Source organism: Penicillium mononematosum (assembly GCF_028829835.1).
Source record: "Penicillium mononematosum strain IBT 11891 chromosome Unknown utg000002l:1.0-8112719.0:1.0-8118358.0, whole genome shotgun sequence".
In the NCBI taxonomy this organism is placed as follows: Eukaryota; Fungi; Ascomycota; class Eurotiomycetes; order Eurotiales; family Aspergillaceae; genus Penicillium; species Penicillium mononematosum.
Genome location: NW_026643272.1, coordinates 4569700 through 4588709, shown reverse-complemented (window position 1 = coordinate 4588709; position 19010 = coordinate 4569700). Strand labels below are relative to the sequence as shown.

The following is a 19010-nucleotide window of genomic DNA, read 5'->3' as shown; positions in this document are numbered from 1 at the left end:
TGCTCTGGTCTAGCCTTTGCGGGGGAATCTTACGCGGATGGACCTGCTAGAAAGGGTGTTTGAAGGCGTGCCCTAGCTCATCAGATCACCTGTCTTGACTCATAATCTATCTACTTAAATGCTTGCTTCGTCATCGCTTGCTTCTTGCTTCTCTTAACCTCAAGACGTATTCTGCAGACTACCGCGCACATTATGGGACGAACCTTGACCTACCCAAAGAGGGTCTCCAACACCGCCAACCGGTACAAGCATCGAGGTACAAGACGACTATAGAAATACACCGAATCCAACTACTAACACTATATTCCAGCCACATATGACTTGGGTCCGATTCATTCAATCATCAACGACTCCCAAGTCCTCCATGTATCCTTCAACCCAGGGCCAGATGACCCATTCCCGGCAATCCTCCCAATGATAGGACAAATGGGATCATTCGAGTTTCCTTCCGCGAGCATCGATGAGCCTTTGGAGTGCTACCTCCACGGCTACGTCAGCTCACGCATTATGAACCTAGCCCGCAACTGCAGCGATGGAGAGGGCCTCCCCATCTGCGTGGCAACAAGCAAAGTAGACGGGCTGATCCTATCGCTCACGCCCAACTCGCACAGCTACAACTACCGCTCCGCCATCCTACACGGCTACGCAACCCTCGTCACAGACGAGGAAGAAAAGCTCTGGGCCATGAAGTTGATTACGAACTCTGTTCTCGCGGACCGCTGGGATCACTCGCGTGTGCCGCCGGACCGTGCTGAGATGCAGTCGACTGTCATTCTGAAGGTAAAGATTGTGGATGGCAGTGGCAAGATCCGTGATGGCGGTGTTTCGGATGAGCGTAAGGACTCGGGTAATGTGGAGGTCACCGGCAGTGTCTGGACTGGTGTTGTTCCCGTTTGGGAAACGTTTGGGACCCCGATTCCGAGTGGTGATAGTAAGGTCGCTGAAGTGCCCGAGTATATTAATTCGTACATTGCCAGCAAGAACAGTCGGAACAAAGCGCTGGCAGAGAGTGCAGTGAAGATTCCGCTGCCGTCTGAGGAACAGCACTGAGGACTGCACGAAGGCTGGTTTGCATGTCACGAATTTATCTTTCAGTAACGGCACTCATTTTAATAAATTGGTTGTCCCAAATGATAGAGATCATTGCTTCCTTTTGAGATGTTTATAATCTGTTCGTTTTGAGCATGTATGTTTTGTCTTCCGAGGTGGTCCCCAGTATTTATATTGGAAAGGAGGCCCAGGAATACACAATAGCGAGTAGGTCACACTAATAGAACAGGGGATGAAGCAAAAGGTATGAATGGGATATATTCGAATAAAACCGCAGAGAATAAATAAACATTGTACTATAAACTGCCATTCCCCATACAAGCAAGCTACCAATAACCAGACACGCTTCCCCACCCTTCAGGATCATCCTCAGAATCCGTACACTCATCATCATCTCTAGCGCCAAAACGCCGACCAGTAGCCCGCCCGGCCGCTGCCAATCTCTTAGCGACTTCATTCGCCTCAAACAGACTAACAAGTCTTCTCTTTCCAGGCCGCTGCTGAGCTCGTTCCTGACAAACCCGAAGCATTTCCTTCTCTTCATCGTACTTGAGCCTGCAACCGGGAATGAAGAATCGAGGAGGGCGCTGAATGGCGTTCTGCCACTCAGGGTGCGTACTCGTGGCTCCCGGAGGACTGACGGGCGGCGCAGAGGTAGTCTTGTTGACCCAAGCGTCAACCGCCATTTCAAGAGGAGTCGTGCCAGTGGCATTCTCCCGGTTGAGCATGTCAGGACGACGATCGAGGAGTAGTCCAAGAACTTGGGGGAAACCTTTCTTGACAACATCATGCACAGGCGTATTTCCAGCTTCGTCAAAGACCTCGAGATGCTTCTGGTCCGTGGAATCGGCTAGATCGAGAATGAGGTTCGTCATGCACGTTATTATCTCATCATCGGTCTGGGGAGTGTTAGGTGGCCGAGGGATGGCTGGATCCGCTGGCGTAAAGTAGGGTTGGGCGTGAAGCCAGCGTGAGAACGGTGTTCTTGAGCCTTTGCCAGCGCGCTCCGTGAGCATTGTTGGGAGGAGTTGCTTATCAAGCATATCTAGGAGTTTGGTGCATCGGTTGGAGTGCTTGCAGACCCGACCACTATCTGATACGAGGATGAGGTGGAGGAGATTGCGCGCTTCTTTGTCACGGACGGCCTGGTTGGCTCCGGCATCTACCAAGATGCGGGCGAAGCGGACCTTGTGGTGGGACATGGCAAGGGCGAGAGGCGTCAGTCCTTCTGTCGATCGGGCCTCCATGCATTCGGGGTGATGATCCACAAGATACTGAACCAGACGAACAGATTCGTCGTTTGGTTCGGACAGGATTGCGCTGTGGAGGACGAGGTTGTCTTTTTTATGGTCAGCTATTTTGTCACAATTACTGAAGAGATGGAACACTTACTTCTCGCTTGTAACCAGGTTAAGAGAGATCCTTCTAGTCCGAGTTTGGACTGAGTCAGCCGTTTGACTCTCTCGTCATCTTTGTTCGCATTGAGGTACTCCAGGTAATAACGAGCAGGCGCGGTACCAAGGAAGAACTCAGTACTGGCCAGATTACCCCGGCGAGCTGCAATTAGAAGAGGAGGACGCTGTTTCTGCGCTCTCATCGGTCGGTCTCGACCAGCATTAGCCCAATCGGCACGCTTAGCGCCACGAATCGATAACCCAGGGTAGTACTGAGGTTCCTTCTTCTCTTCGACGCCACAATCCTCACTCAATTTTGAGAGAGGAAGGCCAGCTCCAGCGCTTTGAATCATTTTGGCAAGACAGTCGGTACGTCCAAGCGAAATTGCAAGCTGGAACTCATCCAACTTTACCACGAACTCGCGCTTTCCGGATGGATTGGTGGAAGCAAGGTCCAGTCCGGTCTTCAGAACGAATTCCAAAAGAGGAATGTTGTTGGTGTAAACAGCGTATTTCAACAAGCCGTCAATATTGTCAGGTTTGTTTTTCTTGTCCCAACCTTCCTGCCCATATTCGTCCAAAAACAGATAAGCATTGAACCGTCGCTCAAAGGCAGCAAGAGGGGAAGTATTGCTCTCGACCTGACTGCTGACTTCACCGATGTTCTCGTGGGTGAATGTATCATCAACAATGTCACTAACGATTTTCAGTTCATCGTCCCCTTCATCAGAGTCATCGGGGTCGTCGGAGCATCCATCGACGTCGATCTCAAAGCGCATCCGACCGCGAGGCTCCTTCACCTTGTACTGCACGTGGAGAATTTTAATAATAGCCTTAGCGACGGCGAAGTGTCCGCGCATGATGGAAATTGAAAGGGCAGACAGGCCCTGGCTGTCGGTCACGGCGACCTCAAGTGGTGCTTGGTCATTGAGAGATCCCCACATGCCCAGTGTCAAGGTTTTGATGGTACTAATATCGCCATTCCAGGCTGCTTCAAAGCTGTTATATCAATGTCAGCAGCATACTTTTGGATTGCGAGGTAAGGGGACACTTACAGTTGCAAATATCCATCGCGAGCGTTGTCAGTAATAGCTGGTACATCGAAGCTGAAGCTGGCTTTCCAAGGCATTCTGGGGAGCTGTGTAGGCTTATTAGCCTTATTAGTCGGAACCTGGGCTGGGATCGGCATGGGAACGTTCTGCGGAGGATGAAGCTCGTCCCAGGTCTTTGCATCCTTTTGCAGCATAATGAACTCCAGCTTCTCGTAGTCGCGAACCAACTCCGCAATGCATGCCTTCTTCTCGATCAAGCCAGGAGGATCATCCGGAATGACTTTGGCCTTCTCGGCTTGTTCTTCGGTCTGTCGGTTAAGCTTGCGCACGTTGCGGAGCTGGTCCTTTGCAGTGAACATTTTGTAACTACCCGATTGGAACTCCGACAAGTATGTCTCATCACTGGGATCGAGGGGAGTTGCAACGGAATGATAATAGCTCTGGTACTTGCGCTCGACCAAGAATTCACGGAGCGTTCGCAAGGTTTGGCGCATGACATCCAATAGCGTGCGACCCTTGGTTTCATATTTCCCCTTGATTATGGCGTTAGGGTTCGCACCGCGATGAAGCAGATCAATGGCAACCAAAGGAAGATCATTCTGGATAGCCAGGAAGATTGGCTGTTTCACACTGGACATTGCGGTGTCCTCAGCGTCGTAGAAGTTGTTGCTTCCTCTTGATGCCCTAATAAGCTTCACAATCTCGCCGATGTTAATCTCAGGGTGGGCACCTGCACCCAAGAGCTTGGATGCCGCGGGTGCATTCTTCGCAGCGAGCGCGATCATCAATGCCGAGGAGTATTCTGGTGTCCAGGACGAGCCCAGAACCGCCAGATGGTTGATTGCACGCTTCACTGCAGGCTCGTCATGCTGCATATAGATATCAAGAATGTCAAACTTGTCGGAATGAGCAAGGTAGTATAACGGTGACTTCTGCTTAAGGTCTGCTTGGGCTGGTGAAGCGCCGAGATCGAGAAGAGTCTGCGACATCTCCTTTGCTTTCTCGAATGGGAGCGCATGGATGAGAACCAGGTTAAGAATTGCAGCCAGGGGTGTTCTGTTGTGCTCGTTTAGGATTTTGACTGGCATCAAAACATCGGCACCAAAGGACGTGACAAGCTCTTTCACGGCCTCAGTGTGGCCATGAAGAATGGCGAGATGCAAAGGGGCAGTCCGGCTATCCCATGCCACGACATTGATATCGTAGATATCCGGCTCAGAGTCGTCCTCTTCCAGCGTATCGTACGTGGTCAAATCCTCCCCCTCATTTTCCTCCTCAGCTTCGACCTTGACATAAGAAGCAGAGGTGTGAGACACTGCATCACTTTGGTCAATCATGTCGACATCTTCATCCTCAGCTGCGCTAGGCTCTGACTTGTCATTCTTTTTTAGCATCTCCTCTTTCTTAGCTTCTTCTTCTTCATTCTCATTGCTTTTTGTAAGTAGGATTCGAATGATCTCGGCGTGTCCCCGGGGCCGCAGCAAGATGGAGCGCAGTCTTTCCATCAGCCATTCGGGGAATCATGCGAGCGCCGCCGTCAACAAGGCATTGAACGACTTCAGGGGTCGAGCACATGCACGCGAGTTGGAGTGGTGTCCGTCCAGTGTAGTCACGCCGGTCCGGATTGGCACCCTCTTCCGCAAGGAAAGCTTTAACAGAGTCGACATCGTTTGCTACAATTGCCTGGCAAAGTCTCTCGGTACGGCCAACGTAAGCCATTTCTATGTTGGTATTAGTGCGTAATTCAGGAATAACGAAAGATTTCGAACAATTCACTCACCGGTCCAATCAGTCTCAGTGATCGGATTGAAACTTCCAATTTCCTGGCGGCCAGGATCATCTTTGATGAAAGTAATTTGACCAGAGATATAAATCTTGGCCTCCTCGTCGGCGACCTCGATTTCCTCCTCGGTAACAGGCTTGGGGCAGAAGCCACAGCAGTCGCCAATGACATGTTCTGCCTCGCCAAAGAATGCTGGATGACGATGAAGATAAACCGTACGGTCTTCGGGTTGATTCCATTGGGCGTTCAGCAACAGATCCTTAGTGTAAAGTAGCTTCTCAATGTTCTTGGCGTTGAATCTCCTACCATAAGGAATATTCTACCAGAGGGTCAGTAAAGGTGGAAAGCGCAGTAGGTTCGGTTGCAGTGAAGGTACGAACAAAGGTATGGTAATCAGACACTTGGTCTTGCTCTTGCCAATCAGGTACCTCATCTTCCCAGTCATCCTTGAGATTACCATGTAACGTTTGACCATGACGACGTAGCATGTACAAGTTCAGAGGAGGACGACCTCGTTCTTCGCGCCTCTTTTGAAGGTAGTTGTCCCGGTCTTGAGACCGAGGAAGCTTCTCCAATACCAGGAGTCGTGCAAGTCCTTCAGTTCTGGTAAAGCTTCTCTCGAAGATAGTCTATCACGTCACATTAATTTCGCTAAAATTTCATCCGTTTAGTCAAAGGATTGGATGCTCACTGGGTCAATCTTCGATCTGTCAAGAGCGGGCCAGCAAACCTCGAATCCTCGGTGCGAATACTTGGAGAGACGGTTTTCATATGATGGTGATCGTCGAGTTAGATCAATCTGATTCACCTGCGTGATGTATGCAGCAATAGCGCGAGGAGAAGCATAGACCTGGCGACCATCATAAGCCGCACATGCAGCATCAACGTCAAATCCGGTGAGAATCTCAGCGACTGAGCGGTAGATGCGAAGCACGATTTGCACATGGCGGTTCGGATACTGAGAAGCAATGGTAATTGTATTCTTGGTCCGGATGGTTGTGGTCTCATAGAGGATAGTGTTCTTGATTTTATCCTCGATGTGCATGATCTTCTCCAGAGCCTGCTCCTCGGTGAGACCATACAAGAAGAGATCCACATCTGACGCCGGAGCAAACTCTTCATGGTAGTACTTGCGAAGGCCACGCTTTGAGTTGCGATATTTTTCTGGCACAGGCAAAAGTGAGGTCACGACAGCACTGCCAGCAGCCACCACGTTGGACCAGTCAATTTCACTTAACGAGCCCTCTGTGAAGAGCGCAAAGTTGTTCTTGAACTCATTCAAGGAGGGGACAACTGCCGCAGAACCATGTGGTTTCCGGTCTTTTGCATTTAGCGGCAAAAGATACTTCTCCGTTTGCTCTGGCGTTTCCGAGACAAGGTCCCGAGCTCGAATGGAAAGATCTGTGGAACCATTCTGGTCGTACAGCGGTACAATGTTGACGTGGTTGTCTTGGATTGATGGATGAGAGGGGTCTTGAGCAAAATTCTTGCGCAAAACGGCATCGTACTCGTTATATGGCTGAACCAAATCGGCCATGGGCTTTTCCGAGTTGGAGCTGACATACTTCACGAAGTCATTGTGCTTCACTGGGAGAGAGGGCAAAGAAGTCATGATACCGACTGTGCAAATGTCATATAATGTAAATGTTGAGATGGGATGTTGAATAGCAAAATCAGGGGAACCCCGTTGAATTTAAATAGAGTTGAGGCTAATGTTGACGGGACTCTCGTTGATACATCGTTATCCACTTAGCGTTAGCGTCCAGGCATCCTTAGGCATCCTTAGGCAACAGACCCACTATTTCAACTTTTCAGCCAATCGCCTTTTCCCCGCACAACCACTGATCAACAGCATCGGCTTAATAGTGGACCCTTATACGAGGGAGAGACCCCTAGTGGACCTTATATACGATGCCCAAGCAGGTGTTTCATACAACATAGGTTTGTTGGAGTATATTGTACCTCCCTAGGTACTCCGTAGCGACCATCCCATTCTCTCAACCAGTCGAAGACCTGACTCAAAAAAAGCTATTTTTATACCTTAAAATCAAATTTCTCAAGGCTCAAATTATAATCATTCAAATAATGTAACACCGGTGTTCTGCCCAGGTGAGTTAGATACACAAGGCCCCTGGTTCTGACCGAATTTGCAGAGACCGGCACATGTAGCAACCGGGCAAAGCAAGATAGAGAGTGGAAATGCTGCCCTGCAAGTCTGTCTCTCAACAACATGTCCATAGAACATAAAACCGAATAACAGCAATGGAGCCAGCAAGATCGAAAGGTGTTTCATTCTCAGATGAATTGCAGAGAAAACACGGATAGCGCAAAGATGAATTCCAGAAGGCAGAAGAAGCATCCGTGGAAGACAAGATTCTCGTCGACCAATTCAGAGTGATGTTTCATCTCTTGGTTGGCGCACAAAGTCAGGATCGGCCCTGACACCCACAAGAGGTACTCCAAAGGCAAGTTCCGGCTCAAAAAGCCGTCGTTTCGGATGGACTGGTAGAATAATAGGATAATAAGGAGAGTTGGGATGCCGAGGATCAAGAAAACGCTGAGAGAGCCCGCTACAGTCGAATGCCATGCGGCAGCCATATCCTCACTGACACTGTGGTAAAGTGATGGACCGATCGCTCCAAACAGATGGCGAAAGTCGTCCTGAGACGCCTCACGAAGGTCATGCTCACGCCCGAATCTCCAGTTATTTGCCATTGAAGTGGCATCCGGAAGTGACAATTCATGTTTCGTTGTCAAGACTGCTGTCAGGTAGCTGCGGATCTGGCTTGGTCCGGCATGTTTTGAAGGATAGATGGCCATGGTGAAAAAGTGGATGGGTGGCCGCCACTGAACGAGGCAGAACTGAAAAAGTGGGTGATTGGCAGTCGATGAACGAGGAGGAACTGAAAAAGTGGGCGAGTGGCAGTCTTTGAAGAGGCACTGTGGTCAGAAGGATGGAAAAGAGGGAAGAAGGAGGAAAGGACGTTGAAGCCATAATATATTGTTGACAACAGGTGAACCATGGATACTCTGTTCCCTTCCTTCCTCGAAATATCAGTTGGATATAACCTTGGAAATATTTCTCTTGCCTACGTAGGTACCCAGATAAGGAGTCCCTCATGGGATTAAACGATGAGAAGTAGATATGTAATACCTGCTCATCTTTCTTTCTCTCTCTCTCTCTCTCTCTCTCTCTCTCTCTCTCTCTCTCTCGTGTCACACACACACTCTCTCTCTCTCTCGTCACACACACTCTCTCTCTCTCGTCTCACACTCTAGGCATACAGCTCACCATAACCCTCGAAGCGAGAATTGGGCCCGGCTATAAATAGACCTGAAGAGGAACATGAACATAAACATAAACATAAACAAAATGACACTGATAGCTAAAAGAGAAGATGATGAAGATGTTAGCTGCGGCTGCCAATTATGGTGTCAGTCAGCCACGTGATCACACATAACCCTCCCTAAATAGGCAACAAAGCATGGCCTAGAGCTGGATTAATGAGAAAGTCATCCGTTTTAATTTGATGTAAATTCCTGACCAGCACAAAATTGGACGTGGGCTCGATGGTTCCAAGGTTAGAAGGAAAAGGCGATTAATCGCCGAGATGGACCCCTAAGTCTTCCGTAGCGGTAGCTGCAGCCCCTCTTTCTTTTTCTACATCCTAGTACTGCATGCCTGGGTGTAGAACGGACAATTACCTAGCCCACTCTTCTATCTAGGACATGTGCCTATTGCTTTGTTGGGCATCTATATTGGAAATGCCATCAAAGGTACGTATGACCGCTGCAAGACAACAACACATAGATGTATGAACCATGTTCAATGGTGTTAGGAGTATCCTTGACAACACGATCATGTCAACTTGGACCAATGATCTTCCTATACAGCACCTGGGCAACCTTGGAAGTGTACCAAATGTAGATCGTATCCACCTATCCCAGCCATCGTCATGGCGGATGCTGACTCATCGACTGATCATGTCCATGGATCATTTCAAGGTTCAACAAGACCTCATTCCTCTTCTCTTCTTTTTTTGCCTCAGGTCTGAGAAGTGAAGCCTTCTATAATATTTGTCATTCTTGTTACTTTGCTACCCCCTACTCACTGATCCTTATTCCTCTACCTCAAAGTCCATCGTCTGCCCCGCTCATTACTTCCCCGCTCCGACGGAATATCTGCTTGTGATTCACGACATTTGACATCGCTGGGTCTGCTTCCTGTGTGTGAGCCCGCAGTCGATAAAACCTCGGATATCGAAAATAGTATTCCATTCGTCAAACCGCCAACATGAGCAGCCCAAAGCGCAGAATCGAGACAGATGTGAGTAATGTTGCGGATAGTCCGATAAGCCCCCCAAAGTCGCCGGAGATGTTAATAACGATTTTTGTTCATTGTACAGGTCATGAAGTATGCTCCGCAAGTCTGAAAACATCCAAAATACATGGCACTAACCTTCTGCTAGGATGTACGATAGACAATACCCCTACCCTTTCCATTTTGGCCGCCGCTTTCCCCAACCTTTTGATCGGCCTCGGGGAGCATACTTGGTTGCCAGGATCTAGTCTGACCGTTTATCTAGGCTAATGAGTGACTATGAGGTGACGCTGGTCAATGATAACAGTAAGTTCTGATTCTCTTCCACCTATAGATCTATACGCTAACTCCGGAATCCAGTGTATGTACTTCATATACCCTACAATCAACCATTTGAAGCTTTCCGATACCAATAACTACCAACAGGCAAGAATTCTACGTTCGCTTCAAGGGCCCAGAAGAGAGTATGTCGCGCTCATAATCGACTGGTATTACATCATACTAACCTTCCTAGCACCATTCACCGGGGGCCTCTGGAAAATCCACGTCGAATTGCCCGATCAGTACCCATACAAAAGCCCGAGCATCGGATTTGTCAACAGAATCTTCCACCCAAATATCGACGAGCTGTGAGTTAGGGGTTGTCAGACATGCGTGGAAAGAAACTCAAGATATTAATAAGTTTTATCTGCCATAGGTCGGGCTCGGTCTGCCTTGATGTGATCAATCAAACGTGGTCGCCGATGTACGATATGCTCAACATTTTCGAGGTCTTCCTTCCCCAGCTCCTTCGTTATCCCAACCCTTCGGATCCTCTTAACGGAGAGGCAGCAGCCCTGATGATGAGGGAACCCAAGGCATATGAGGCAAAGGTGAAAGGTGCGTTAAAATACAAAGTCCTGGGTTTGCTATTTAATTTGCCATACTGACAGCTCACCAGAATATGTTGCCAAATACGCCAGCAAAGAGGCTGTGGATGAAGCAGGCGAGGACACCGAGTCTGGAGATGAGCTCAGCTCGGCGGGGAGCTACGAGTCTGATGGCGAAGAGCCTGCGGGTACAATGGACGATGTCTGATGGTCCGCAGTGCGAACGTTTCTATCAGGTTTAGGATTGACCCGGCTCGAACATATTGCATCATCCTACTCTTCTGTCAATCCCGGTACTGGATATCAGCGGGCGTTTCTTTTTCATTTTCCTATCATAGGGGAGTTGTCATGTATCAATTTTTTTTGTCCCTGTCAGTCTCCATCTTTGTTTTGTTTCCCCTTATTGTTGTCTATTTCGGTCCACCCAAGAGCATTCGGTTCACACAAGGGCATTTGCGATAATTATCGACGGAGTCACCGGTTGAACAATTGATGGTGAATCTCTCATAGGTATAGGGAGTGATATTCTTTTTTTATTCTTCACTGATCTCTTATTTTGTATAGTAATCTCGAAATAGTTCCATACAAAGACCATGTTATCCAAATCTGAACTTCCATATGGGTTGACCTACCTACCATATAGTATAACCCCCCCAGTAGGACTAGCACCTTCAGCGTCTACATACCATTTATCTATTTACAGCAACTGATTTAATAATGAAATTCGAATTGTGTCTATGCGAGGAGAAGGATAAAGTCCGGCACTCGAAAAGAAAACTACATTTACAAGCAGTGTGCGACTGACAAGATGATATGAAGACAAAGAAACAATCTTGGAAAACAACATAGCACACCAACAACAAAGAAACCAACATGGGATGAGGAAAATGAAGAACAAATAACAAAAGAAAAGTCTGCGCCATTGGGTATTATCAGACCAGGAAGGTCGAGGAAAGAAGGAATGGCTATGTATGTGCGAAAAACAGTCGACCTGCGATCAATGCAAGAAACAAAGAACCTCAAATAACAGCGCACCGCAAGAAAATAACGAAAAACGGGGTCTTCCAGTACCCTTATCTGCATCCCTCAATTTTGTTTTCACGGGCCGCACCCTCGTCTGTCGTGTACATCGTCAATGTGCAGCGTCAATGTGCAGTGATGCATGTCCCAACACCTCATCTTAGGTGACATTCAGAACACCAAACACATCATGGCCGGCCTTAGCGTCCGTTTTTATATCGGTACGGGACCGTTTCTTGTTCGGGTTCACGACAACTTCACCCCAGTGTTTTGGGACGGCGCCTGATGCGCCAGAGGTGGGACGGCTTGGCGGTGATGTGCGGTGGGTAGATACTGCAGGTGTTGTTGTATCTGTTCTTTGTGATGGGACGGGAGATGCAGAGGTAGGAGTGTGGAGAGTTGCTTGAGGTCGAAGGTGTGGTTGTGGTTGGATGGACCAGATATCAATGACGGAGCTGAGAGAGATTAGCATAAACCAAGTTCTTGTCCAAAGCTAATTTGTCATGTTTTATAACAAGCCAAGTATAATACAGGGGCATACTCACTCAGACGTCCGCTGGCAAATTGATTCCAGTGCCTCCCTCTCACGTCTCACGTATTCCGAATCCGGCTGGCTAGCCTGATGAGCATGGTTGAGTGCTCCGTAGCCATACCCGGCTTGATAAGGGTCTTCTTCGAGTAGACGTGAAGACTCAGGCTTAACAAAAGAAAGGTTAGACAACTGTGCTCTGCGACAGACATCCCACGCATCGCGCATCAAACCGAGGTAATGCGCGCTGAACATGGTGACGGGGAAATTAACTCCAGACTCGGGACTCACTTCAGGAGACTCGTGGCGATTCCCGCCGAGGCAGGAGGCACAGATACCCATTTATAGGAATCGGGATCGCGAATTCAGAACCGAGGATGTTCTTGGCTGCACGTTTGCGCTATGCGATAGACACGAGGCATTTATCACCCCAATAGCTGAGGTGCGGGTACCCTTAGAGCAGGTGAGGGGGTTATCAGAAGGAAAGGACTGTGGAATATGCAGGAAACAGAGAATATGAAATGAAACAAATGGCGCAGTGGAGAATCCCACTGTAGACGAAAAGGACTTTTGAAGTCGGAGGTTGAGGCTGGGCGGTCCGTGCCATGTCATCAGGCCGTGGCCGAAGAGCGGCGTGGAAACACCGTTTTTCTCGATTCGGCATTTTGGTCTTGTTCCTCTCCACACCACACGATGTTTGATCTACCAAATGCTAAGCGGTATGTGACCAAGCCATTAATTATGACTTTTTCAATATACCAAGGAACCTAATCGAACCTGTACAGCGTCCGCCGCGATGAGATGCGCTCTCCGGCGTCATCGCGCTCACCATCACCAGCACCAGACGACGCCGCCGCCAATGATGCATATGCCCGATTAGGAAAGCTACTCAATCTCGATCAATTGGATACACCACAAGAGACAACTGGCCAAGACAATGGTCTCTCACAACCAGCGGACGACGAAGATGAGGAACAAGAATTCGAGTTCCGGCTATTCAGCGCGCCGGCCAAATCAACAGAAGATGCCACCAAGCAGTCAGGAAAGGATACAGATGGGAAAAGTACAGAGGCCCCCAGTACCCAAAAATTGAGGATTCGGCTGCATTCACCTACACCGGGGTCCGGAGCTGGCGGCGAGGGACGATTTGTGAAAGCCACCCGCGGGTGGGATTATTACTTCTCTACACCTTCCCTCCAGGGCACAAAGGATGGGGAACCTACTGCGGAAGACGAGAGCCGGATAGCGGAAAAGAAGAAACAATTTGAGGATATGGCCGTTAGCGGGCAGCACATGCTGACATGGGCCAAGTCGCTAGTCTGGGTAAGTGAATATCCGTCTCAGCTAGTTTTGTGGCTGCTAATTCAATTCCTAGCCCGGCTGCCATCTTCCCTGGCGAGTCATCCATCTCAAGCGACATCAGACTAAAACGCCACGGCCGGCCAACAGTCTTCCTGTCTACGTGGTAGAGGGCGCACCTGTCTCGAAGAGTCCACTTACACGCAAGAAGCCAGGCAAAAGCGACGAGTACAGCTGCGCAAGCGGGCTGCTGCCGCGCAGGCTGCCAAGGAAAATGAAGCGGAGAAGCGGACTCGGAAGAACCGCGAGAGGAAAATCAAGCGCAGACAAAAGGCGAGAGAGCAGAAGGCTGCGGCGGCGGGTATTAGCGTTGAAGATGTCGTCATGGCTGATGGTGATGATCATTCCTCGGGCGGGGAGGAATGAAACTATCTAGCATCAGGATAGATACTTAATGTGATACCCGTGGGAGTGTTGGTTTTTCCCTTCGTCGTCAGCAACAATAGCATGATATATCAAATTAAAGCAGGCAGTTTTACTGTCGCGTAAGGAGTCTGGAATGGATGAGTAGAGCTTTGCATGGTATTGAGCGGTCTGATCGAGGCCGACACAGAAGAGAGAAAAAAAAGCATGCAATGCATCGCTTCGTGAAACTGATTAATATACAACGCTGTGGGTATGAAACAAAACAGGGAGCGGGGGAAGAAAGCACTCGCAAGTTAGATCAGACTCGCAAAGAAAGGTCCATTCTTCGCCAATTAAGTGGATATTCACACTTTACTTAGCGGGCGCGTCTAGTATCGTCGTCAGCATTATCCTCTGCCTGGTTTAGAACGATTGACTTACCGGTCTTGGCGGCAGGTTCCGCAGGCGCAGCAGCAGGCTCCTCTGGCTTAGCAGCAGGGGCCTCAGTCTTAGTAGCAGCCTCTTCGGGCTTAGCAGCAGCTTGCTCGGTAGCAGGAGCCTCAGTCTTAGCGGCAGGCTCCTCGGGCTTGACAGCGGATTCCTCAGCCTTAGCAACAGGGGCCTCTGGCTTAGCAACAGGCTCCTCTGGCTTAGCAGCAGGGGTCTCAGTCTTAGTAGCAGCCTCTTCGGGCTTAGCAGCAGCTTGCTCGGTAGCAGGAGCCTCAGTCTTAGCGGCAGGCTCCTCGGGCTTGACAGCGGATTCCTCGGCCTTAACGACAGGGGCCTCAGACTGCGCAGCAGGTGCAGGCGCAGCAGCGGCAGCAGCCTCAGGCTCGTAATGAGTGTCGACAGGGCCGGCGGTAGCGGTCATCTCAGGGGAGACGGCAGGCTTCGCATCATTTGTCTCGGGCGCCTTAGCAGCATCTAAAATAAATCAACAAGTCAGTCGGGGCCAAACGCGCGACGAAGTTTATATCAAATTGATAAGAGTATCATACCGGGGGCAGTGTCCGGGGTGACAGCGGGGTCGGTGGGTTTCGCGGCAGGTGTCTCACTTGCCGCAGCGGCAGCGACAGGGGCAGCAGTCGCAGCAGGGGCAGGTTCGGGCTTCTGTTCAGCTTGCTTCTTCGCAGCCTTCTTGCGGCCGAAGAAGAACCGCTTGAAGCCCTTCTTGACCTGCTCAAGAGCGTCGGGTGCTGGGGAATGTTAGCGCTGTGTACTTGCGGTTCCAACGAGCGACAAATGTTGTCGCCGAATGTTGGGTCGGGAGTATAGGGGATTGTTATGGTCACTCACGAACACCAGGCATTTTGATCAACGAGTTTAAGATCAGATGAAACGGATGTTTGATAAATGTGATTCAAGTCTCGATGAGAAACGCGTTGCAAATCGAAAAGGAGGAGAAGCGCGCAGTTGATCTATTTACTCCCACGTGACTCCCGCTCATCGTGCTTGTCGACTTTCCATTTTTGTTTTTTGGGGGGAATTACCTTCTCATATGCCGTTTCTCATGCGTAGAGGACGGGCTTCCATTGGCTGATCGCAATATAAATGGGTCCTATCCCGCAGCTTATCTTGGCTCTGGCAGCTCTAGCTATTGTGGCTGTGTCGGCGCTAATTTGCTAATTTGCTTGCACTTTCATTTTATTTTTCTGAAACGATCTGTTTATTAATTTCATACCATTAGCAGAAAGCGGAGATATGCACGGAGTAGCTCCTCCGAATAATTCAGTGATGGATAGCTGCATTGTTCCATTGCTATAGATCTAGATGTAATGAATGAGTTTCAACCATAAGTGATGCAAGCATAAATGGTAGAGATTGCAGAACAAAATAGAAAAGCAATAGGAAAATAAAAAAAGGAAAATAATGCCGGGGTACCAATGGTATCTCGTCCGCAAATCACTGCGCAGGGTCTGTATAACTAGAGAAATTTGAAGATGGTCAGGGCAACAGAATGCCCTAAGCCACATTGTATTAGCACCAATCAGTCATGATCAGTCATGATCACGAAGAACACACGTACCCAAAATGAGGAAAAATAAACCGATTGCAATCTTAAGGTTCTGGGCGGCGATGACGATGAGCAGGACGGCACAGAGAGACCACGCGGAGGATCCCCGATACCGAAACCGGGGACATGTTTGAATTTGAAAGCTGCATCGTCGATAGCGGATTGCAAATTGGCAGCGGCAACGCTAGTTTTGGCCAGCAAAGCTTGCGATACTTGCGCGTCGAATTGGATGGCCTCCTGAGCCCGCGATTGTGCAGATAGTGCTTCTGTTTGTTGGTCTTGGGCCTTTTGTAACTCGCTGGCTTTCGATTCGGATTGTTGAATGAAGGTTTCCATGTTTTGAAGTCGCTTTGAAAGTCAGTGAGAGCGACAATATGTGGAAAATGTCCTCGTACCTCTCTCATCCTGGTTTCTTGCTCAAGAATCATGTTCATTCGGCTGGTCAACCATTCCTACAAAAAGGGACAAAATGTTAGTGGCGCAGTATACACCAAAAAGTAAGCCCATGATTGGCACACCATAGCAGCATCGAATCTCTGCATTCCTCGGTACACTCTGTCCATGTCTGAGTCAAGAAGCGACTCGAGCGACAGGTGTAAAGAAGAAGTGAGATGCTTCTGGGCGACAGCATTGGTTTCTTGGACCAGCAACGTCTCCTGGCTTCTAGCCATTGCGTCCTGGTGTGCACTCCGTAGAGCTTGTTGGAGTGCTCCCACTTGAGTCGATACGTTCCGGATGTCCTAGGTAACATTTAGTACATGTTTCAGCTCCAATTGTCTCATTCGGATTTTACCTTTTCGAGGGCCCCTGTTCCAGTCCGCACATTTGACAGAGCCACAGATATAGAATCTTGTAGAGACGATATCCCGGCTTCGATTTCTCTGAGAAATCTGCCAAATGTTCGTTTGAACACAGAGTCTGTCGCTTCCATATCGGTCATGATCTTCTCTTGTAGAGATTGGACAGCTTGTATGAATGAATGCTGCTGCGCAGACTGTGCAGTTGCATTTTGCAAAGCCTCTTGAAGCCCGTTGTTGAGCTTGAGACTGCTCTTGGCAATGGATCGATGTAGGTCAATTAGCTCCTCTTTCTCCGTCTCTATTCGCGAGGCATGACAGATCACAAGGGCATTCTGCCGACTGTTGCTATAGGAAGTCCACCACTGGGGTCGCGACTCGAGCGTTCTGAGACATTGCTCCAGTAATTCCTTGGGGACTTCATCCGAGACAGGGTCAGAGCCTCTGTGCCGACTCACAAAGCCGAATCGATTCTTCTGTGGAGGCGGCGAGACGGTGACAGGAAGACACGTGGGAGGCATCGGGGTGCCAGTGCCGTCTATCTCGCACAATGCCAGGCGTGCGGCATAGACGGATCGAAGAATGTCAAGCGTCTCTGGGCTATCCGTCTGCGCGCCATCTTTGCCATCGCTGAATGTTTGACACGAGTTCACTAGTTTTGTAGCAGCAAGCCGGTTGCATGAGGGTGAAGATTTCATCGAGTCCAGGATCCTGACAGCTTCGTTGAAGATGCTGTCCTGGTCTTGCGCTTGGGAACTGAGGAAAGATATCGCGTCGATGTCGGACGGTTTGGGCGCAAGAATTGGGACATCTTCTTGTGTCAGTATAACGATTTGAGACTTATCTGAATCCCTTACTGTGTTGGGGGATACTTGCTCGACTGAGATGAGTAAGTGCCAGGAAGGTATATGAAAGAACTTGAAAGCTATCGATTGCCCTCATAGTGAATGGCCTGACTGGTTCAGTGTACGAGTGTGGCTTCGCACAGGCTCTAGTTCTTGATCACTCGCATATATTGTATGAGACGAATGGATATAAGAAGGTATGTGAGGAGACCGGTATAAGATGGAAAGAGATGGGTGAAGGATGGCTTTCGAAAGTGAGACTTGAAATCGACCTCGGGAGGTTGTTTGGCTCACTCCCAATTCTGGCTTTACTTTTTCCTTACGATGTTCCCCTCAGCGCTCGGTCATTGTTCACTGTAAGGGATTATTTTTGATTTTATTCAAATACTAATGCCGTCCTGCATATATACTTAGGTTTGAAGGAAGGCCAAACAAGAACGCTACAACTCCATCGCATGATTTGCTTCCGCATATCTCATAAAGCCTCTCGAGGTCCTTTCAAGTCTCAAGTCTGTTCTTCCTTCAACTGAGTTGCTGAACGAGGAAACTTTTTCTTCAAAAGGAAGGCATAACGGAAAGAAAAATAAAAGGCTTAGTCCCCATTATGATACTCAGAACCCCAATAACATCAATGTCCACTGGCTCGCTAGGCGAGCATACATAGGTTTGACGGCGCGATCGTGGCTCCCGCGAAAACATAGCAAAGAACTGTATTACTCGCCAACCCTGATGCAGCATGCGTGGCGTAGGTATCGATAACGTACATGTACAATCCTATATAAATGGTGCCACGGGCAAACTCGAAAAGCACCCCAGCCGCGAGCCCAGACCATGGACTGATATTGCGGTGCGCAGTCCACCACTATCACTCTTTCTTCGAGACTCCAGGGATCCGCTAGGCCGCCACCGGCACATGTCGATGGTGTGTTGCCACAGAAGCCAGCCATGAAACGGAAGATAAGTTGTGATTCAATGTTGGGCGCCGCTGCAGATGCAGCAATGAAAACCATGGTACAGAGACTTGAACATGATTGATTGATTCCTACAATTGACAGTAGTTACGGGTGGAAGTGCGACCGTTTCTAGCGCCGAAAGTGGACATTTTCGGTGTCGTTGTCGCAGATCCTCATATTTTATACGTAAAAGTTCGAAGTCAAACCCTCAGCCTCACTTGATGCTTGCGCGTTATAAGCGCCGACATCTAACATTATCCAGGTACCACCCCTTTCGATAGTGGCAAGTATGCTAGGAACTATAAACCCACAGGCAGAATATTGTTGCAAAGGCTCGGCGCAATTTTCACCTGTTGGACCGAGTACTTCTAATGCGACTCGTTAGTATATGGCAAGGTGTAAGGCTGCGACATGGCGAGATGACGATCGCGTGGATCTATATGAAACTAAGATATTCTGCAGACCTGGACCTTAAGAGAAGTGTGGCTTTCACAGGCAATTTTGACAAAGTAAAGAGCCATATATTCAAGCTTGCAACCTTGGACGTCCATGGATAATCTCCATAGCCATATTTGTAAGATGGATTTCCAGTGAAACTATGCCAGATGTCGACCCATTTGAAATAAGCTGATGATATTCTATTAGTGGTGCCAAAATACCAAAACAGTTAAGGCGGTAA

General features: G+C 48.9%; 8 protein-coding genes across 8 annotated transcripts; 3 read left to right on the top strand and 5 right to left on the bottom strand.

Moving 5' to 3' along the window:
- Nucleotides 1–192: 192 nt before the first annotated feature.
- On the top strand, nt 193–1050 carry N7519_003541 (pyridoxamine 5'-phosphate oxidase family protein; the record flags this gene model as incomplete). The annotated part of the gene is made up of 2 exons (XM_057290319.1): nt 193–256; nt 311–1050. 2 exons carry the CDS (start codon nt 193–195, stop codon nt 1048–1050), a joined length of 804 nt encoding a protein of 267 aa, XP_057151521.1.
- Nucleotides 1051–1376: 326 nt separating this feature from the next.
- N7519_003540 (uncharacterized protein) lies at nt 1377–6891 on the bottom strand (the record flags this gene model as incomplete). Its single annotated transcript, XM_057290318.1, has 7 exons — nt 1377–2389; nt 2443–3443; nt 3500–4920; nt 4976–5217; nt 5277–5598; nt 5660–5908; nt 5971–6891. 7 exons carry the CDS (start codon nt 6889–6891, stop codon nt 1377–1379), a joined length of 5169 nt encoding a protein of 1722 aa, XP_057151520.1.
- Nucleotides 6892–7574: 683 nt separating this feature from the next.
- Nucleotides 7575–8099, bottom strand: N7519_003539 (uncharacterized protein; the record flags this gene model as incomplete). Its single annotated transcript, XM_057290317.1, has 1 exon — nt 7575–8099. One exon carries the CDS (start codon nt 8097–8099, stop codon nt 7575–7577), a length of 525 nt encoding a protein of 174 aa, XP_057151519.1.
- Nucleotides 8100–9573: 1474 nt separating this feature from the next.
- Nucleotides 9574–10677, top strand: N7519_003538 (E2 ubiquitin-conjugating protein UBC8; the record flags this gene model as incomplete). The annotated part of the gene is made up of 6 exons (XM_057290316.1): nt 9574–9606; nt 9686–9693; nt 10027–10064; nt 10115–10229; nt 10298–10479; nt 10541–10677. 6 exons carry the CDS (start codon nt 9574–9576, stop codon nt 10675–10677), a joined length of 513 nt encoding a protein of 170 aa, XP_057151518.1.
- Nucleotides 10678–11649: 972 nt separating this feature from the next.
- N7519_003537 (LAMTOR1/MEH1 family protein) lies at nt 11650–12360 on the bottom strand (the record flags this gene model as incomplete). The annotated part of the gene is made up of 3 exons (XM_057290315.1): nt 11650–11944; nt 12035–12186; nt 12310–12360. The coding sequence occupies 3 exons, from the start codon at nt 12358–12360 to the stop codon at nt 11650–11652; spliced, it is 498 nt and encodes a 165-aa protein (XP_057151517.1).
- A 351-nt stretch (nt 12361–12711) lies between these two features.
- N7519_003536 (DUF2011 domain-containing protein) lies at nt 12712–13743 on the top strand (the record flags this gene model as incomplete). Its single annotated transcript, XM_057290314.1, has 4 exons — nt 12712–12737; nt 12804–13341; nt 13394–13498; nt 13552–13743. 4 exons carry the CDS (start codon nt 12712–12714, stop codon nt 13741–13743), a joined length of 861 nt encoding a protein of 286 aa, XP_057151516.1.
- A 355-nt stretch (nt 13744–14098) lies between these two features.
- Nucleotides 14099–15031, bottom strand: N7519_003535 (uncharacterized protein; the record flags this gene model as incomplete). Its single annotated transcript, XM_057290313.1, has 3 exons — nt 14099–14646; nt 14721–14918; nt 15019–15031. The coding sequence occupies 3 exons, from the start codon at nt 15029–15031 to the stop codon at nt 14099–14101; spliced, it is 759 nt and encodes a 252-aa protein (XP_057151515.1).
- A 635-nt stretch (nt 15032–15666) lies between these two features.
- N7519_003534 (uncharacterized protein) lies at nt 15667–17475 on the bottom strand (the record flags this gene model as incomplete). The annotated part of the gene is made up of 6 exons (XM_057290312.1): nt 15667–15684; nt 15749–16084; nt 16132–16188; nt 16255–16476; nt 16530–17344; nt 17391–17475. The coding sequence occupies 6 exons, from the start codon at nt 17473–17475 to the stop codon at nt 15667–15669; spliced, it is 1533 nt and encodes a 510-aa protein (XP_057151514.1).
- Nucleotides 17476–19010: the final 1535 nt, after the last annotated feature.